The 5090-nt window shown below is 45.9% G+C and overlaps 1 protein-coding gene across 1 annotated transcript; it reads right to left on the bottom strand.

Annotated features, from left to right (window-relative positions):
* Window positions 1–201: 201 nt before the first annotated feature.
* Window positions 202–4116, bottom strand: LOC121291965 (zinc finger protein 271-like). Its single transcript, XM_041213666.1, has 2 exons — window positions 4080–4116; window positions 202–3291 (listed from the first exon to the last, which is right to left on the bottom strand). Exon 2 carries the CDS (start codon window positions 2815–2817, stop codon window positions 1462–1464), a length of 1356 nt encoding a protein of 451 aa, XP_041069600.1. The 5' UTR covers window positions 2818–3291; window positions 4080–4116; the 3' UTR covers window positions 202–1461.
* Between the last annotated feature and the right edge of the window lie 974 nt (window positions 4117–5090).

The following is a 5090-nucleotide window of genomic DNA, read 5'->3' as shown; positions in this document are numbered from 1 at the left end:
GCAAACACACACGCTCAAACCCATGCACATAAACATGCTCACACACACACACACACAAGCTCTCACACACATGCACAGACACACCCACGCGCACACATCTGCTGTGTACATCTGCTGTTGTCGTATCACACACTGATATGAACTGTCACGTGCCTTTATGAACTGTGAATTGCAAATTCTCTCATTGAGATGAGGTCCAACTTCAATCGAAACAATGTAGTTTATTTCATAGAAAATACACAAATGAACAGAATTCACAATCAGCCCAGTCAATTTCCTAAACTGATCAGATTGTGTAAAATAATAAAGACACATTCTCACCATGTCCTGATGTGTAGGCTGACTTTCAACCGAAGCTGTTCCTAAGTTCGTTGATCCTGACTTTACTTCCTGGTTACTGGGGTTTTCTCACTCACTCTTTGTGTTTGGGAGAAGAGGGCCATTGGCCCATTCAGCTGTCAATTACAAGGTCTTGCTAGATTGGAACCTCCCTTAAAATTACAGCAAATTTGCCCAAAAAAGGTGAATTATTAATGTTGAGGAAACACAATCTTCGACTGAAATCTTGTGGGTGATGGATTAAACAGTGGGAATGACCAATCAGAATTGCTGTTGTTCTAAACTCCCTATGGGTATCTGATTAATACTTCAAATCACCATGGCAACCAATCTGATTCCATCCCTGCGGGACACATGGACATTGAGGTTTGAAGAGGATGTCTGATTTTGTTTGTATTCAGGCTGGTAGAGTTTACTTGAAGATCGATGACTCTGAGAATGATTTGTCCCACACCTCGCACATGAATGGTTTCTCCCCAATGTGAATGTATTGGTATCTCACCAGGCCTGGTAATTTTGCAAATCCCTCATTAAAAACTTCACAATTGAACAGCATCTCCCCAGTGTGGATACATTGGTCTTCTTTAGATGATGTTTGGTGATCTGGTCAAAGTTTAAATTGGTCTTCTTGAAACGATTGGACTGATGGCGGGAGAGGTTCGAGACAGACACTGCTGAGCCAGACAGTGCTTTGGAACGACAGCTCCCCGTGTGGGCACTAGAGGGTAAACAACACAGACAAATCTCAGTGCAATAGAAGCAGGTGACCCGGCTCCAAGTCCGTGTGGAGACATTGGTGTATGGTGAGAGGAGTAGGCACACATCACACTGGAAGAGTTTGTCTTCCCCATGTCTTTGCTGATGTTCTAGGAGGTCCGACAACTGTATGAAGTTTTTATTACAGAACTCACACCGATACGGTTTCTCCATGTGTAACTGTGTTGATGGACTGGAGATATGCTGACTGTATGAAAACCTTGTCATAAACATCGCACCTGAATCCTCTGGTGTCCCAGGAGGGTCAAAAACGACACAAAAGCTTAATTGTAAACCTCACATTTGATGGAGCAGGAGGTTCGATGATCTCATGAAGGATTTGTGGCACTCCTTGGACATGAACATCTATTCGCTTATATGAATGTGTTGGTGTGTGCGGAGGGTCGATGAGTGAGTGAATGATTTATAACACACCTCACACCTGAATGGTTTCTCACCAGTGTGGATCCGCTGGTGTTTTGGGAGATCGGAGGAGTGGGTGAAAGTCTTGTCACAAATATCACACCTGAAAGGTTTCTCTCCTGTGTGTATGCGTTGGTGTACACGGAGGTCTGTTGACTTTAAGAAGGATTTGTCACACACCTCACACTTAAATGGCTTCTCCCCAGTGTGAATGCGTCGATGATTCCCGAGTGTTGATGAGAGTGTGAAGGCCTTGTCACACACCTCACACTTGAATGGTTTTTCCCCTGTGTGAATCCTCTGGTGGAGCAAGAGCTGTGATGACCTGGAGAAGGATTTGTCACACACATCACATGTGAATGGTTTCTCCCCTGTGTGAATGCGTTGGTGTGCGCGGAGAGTCGATGACCTTGCGAACGATCTGTTACACATCTCACAGATGAATGGCCGCTCACCAGTGTGAATGCGAGAGTGACCCACCAGAGCTGATGATTGTGCAAAGCCCCTGTTACACACCTCACATTTGAACGGTTTCTCCCCAGTGTGCATGCGTTGGTGTACACGGAGGTTCCCTGACTTCAAGAAGGCTTGGTCACACACCTCACACTTGAAGAGTTTCTCCCCTGTGTGAATCATCTGGTGCATCAGGAGATCGGAGGAGCAGGTAAAAGCTTTCTCACAAACCTCGCAGCTGAAAGGTCTCTCGCCTGTGTGAATCCTTTGGTGTATCTGGAGGTTCGAAGACTTTACGAAAGCTTTATCACAAATCTCACACTTGAATGGCTTCTCACCTGTGTGAATTCGTTGGTGTGCAAGAAAGTTCGATGACGTTGAGAATGATTTGTCACATACCTCACATGTGAATGGCTTCTCCCCTGTGTGAATGCGCCGGTGATTCACAAGGCTCGATAATTCTGAAAAGCCTCTGTTACACACCTCACAATGGAATGGTTTCTCCCCTGTGTGAATGCGTTGGTGTGCACGGAGGTTTGATGACACAGAAAATGATTTGTTGCACACCTTGCATGTGAATGGTTTTTCCCCTGTGTGAATGCGCCGGTGATACAACAGGCTCGAGAATTCTGCAAAGCTCTTGTTACACACCTCACATGTGAACGGCTTCTCCCCGGTGTGAATGCGTTGGTGTCTGCGAAGGTACGATGACTGCACAAATGATTTGTCACACACCTCACACGTGAATGGTTTCTCTCCTGTGTGAATGCGTTGGTGTACGCGGAAGTAAGATGAGTGTGAGAATGATTTGTCGCACACCTCACACTTGAATTTTTTCTCTTCCATGTAGCTTCTCTTGTGTTACAGGTGGAACGACAGATGCACCTTGTCTGTTAGAAGATCTTATGTGTGGAGCCTTCCTCACACACCACACACTTGAACAGCCTCACCTATATGAATGAGTCAGTGATTCATGAGGCTCAATGAATGATTGAATCTCTCACCAAACTTGGAGCCCACTCACACTTCTTCCCAGCCTCACCCTGACCAATCACCCACAGCCAAACCTTCAGAAAGGTTGGTTCTGATGGAAGGTTCCACACCACTGACCAGTTTCAGATCTGATGATATGTCAAAGCTCCCTTGATCTAAACGATTTCCAGATGATGGTTTCGCTGCCCAACCTTCTCTGTGTTGAGCAATGCTGTGAAGGGACTGGATGTCTTTCCACAGTTGTGCAGTTTTCCTTGAGTGATGGTCAGGGTCTATCTGCAGTGTCTATCCTCTTTGTATTCTCTGGTGTAGTATGGTGCAATCCTTCTGTAAAACAGGAAAAGGAAACATGATTTCCTCCATCTCCCTCTCCTCATTTGCTGAAGGGGCTGACTCCTCAGTTAGAGACCGTTCCACAGAGGGTGCCTGTCAGCTATGTTCATTCAGTGGAGATTTGAAATTTCTCCCCTTGTTTTCCAAAATTATTTGAAGGAAAGACACCGGGCAGGAAGTGCTAAAAGCTAAGGAAAATATTGCTTCAGTGTAGCTGATTGAAGGGTTCTGGTTTATTCTGGACATCCTAAATTTTGCTACCAGCTAGAGCACTGGGCAAAACTATCAAATCCAAGCCTAGGCTTTTGGAAAAGGCTGAGGCCTTCATGTAAAAGCTTTAAAGAAGCTTCCAAGAAGGCAGCTCTCAGTACTGCCGCTCCGACTGGGCAACACCCCTTCAGAGGAACTGCATCAAGATAATAACCGCTTCCCAACACACACACACACAACTCAACATAGGAAATCAGTAACAATCCTCAGACACTCTGCACCTCCCAGATAATTACACCTCACCTTCTCATATTCAGTAATGACCCATCAACAAAACTCAGCCTGTAAATCAGAAGGGAAAAGCTTCCAATAAACACACTCAATATCCAACACACAGCTCCAGTCAAACAGTTCAGCACAAAGCACCCAGTAAACAGCTCTCTCAGCTGGATCTTCTCACACAGCATAAGGGACATTTCCACACCTGATTCCCCACAGGATAGTCAGACTGCCTGAACATTAGTGTGGATATTATGTGATGTAATTATTATAAATTCTGTTCCTTCACTCACCATCTCCTCACTTGGTTTTCAGTCCCTACAGGAAGTGAACCAGCTGTGGAAGAGGAAGAGGAGAGATTGGGCAAAGTGGGTGGGCTCTCTGATTGACGTCTCTCACAGCCAATCCAAATATTTCTGGAACAACATGAGTTTCCTGAAGTTTGGGAAACTGACCAGTGAAACAGAGGCAACTTTGAGCAGCAGATCAGGTGAGGATTTAACTTGTCATTGTCCCATCTGAATAAAACCACACTTATTGCAGCTGCTGTCTCAGTTCACCTGGTAAACATTTGACAGAGATTTCTAGTGTGGGAATAGCAATATTCATTTTCGGAGGCTTCCAAACTGACAACATCAGTGTGGGATGTGTTGCCTCGAATGTGTTTGACAGCAGATCAGAAGAGGAAGACCCACAGCATCTAAGGCAGCGATGACATGCAGTGGTGGGATTCAGTGCTCAGGGAGTGACTCTGTTACCAGGAGAGTGACTCCGTGACTTAGGGATAGAGGTGGCGCTCATTGTGTGAGTAGATGCCCCATGATGGTATCTGTCAGACCTGCCCTGTCCAAGGGTTGCCTCCTATGGAGGATCAGCTCCTCGCAGCTCCAATTTCTGAGGCTCAACATTCACCTCATCTGGTTCCTCTCCCAGGATGTCCCGGTCCATCCACCTCTCCCAGGATGTCCCGATCCGTTCACCTCTCCTGGGATGTCCCGGTCCATTCATCTCTCCCGGGATGTCCCGATCCGTTCACCTCTCCTAGGATGTCCCGGTCCATTCACCTCTCCCGGGATGTCCCAGCCCAAGACTGTTGGTGCCTGAACACTCAAACAGGTGCATTCAGCAGAAACTCACCACTCTCATTATTCCCATCTGGGGCTGAGGTCATTTCTGTGGTTGGCACCAGCTTCCTGGGTGATGTTTCATAAATCAGCTTTAAAGATCATGAAAGTTCAAATCACACTTTATTTAACTTGCATTTGAAATTCCTAATATGGTCAATTTCAGCTAGGTTATGCCAA

This window comes from Carcharodon carcharias, chromosome 19 (assembly GCF_017639515.1).
Source record: "Carcharodon carcharias isolate sCarCar2 chromosome 19, sCarCar2.pri, whole genome shotgun sequence".
Classification (NCBI taxonomy): Eukaryota; Metazoa; Chordata; class Chondrichthyes; order Lamniformes; family Lamnidae; genus Carcharodon; species Carcharodon carcharias.
Note: the sequence above shows the minus strand (reverse complement) of the source record. Positions and strands in the feature narration are given on the sequence as shown.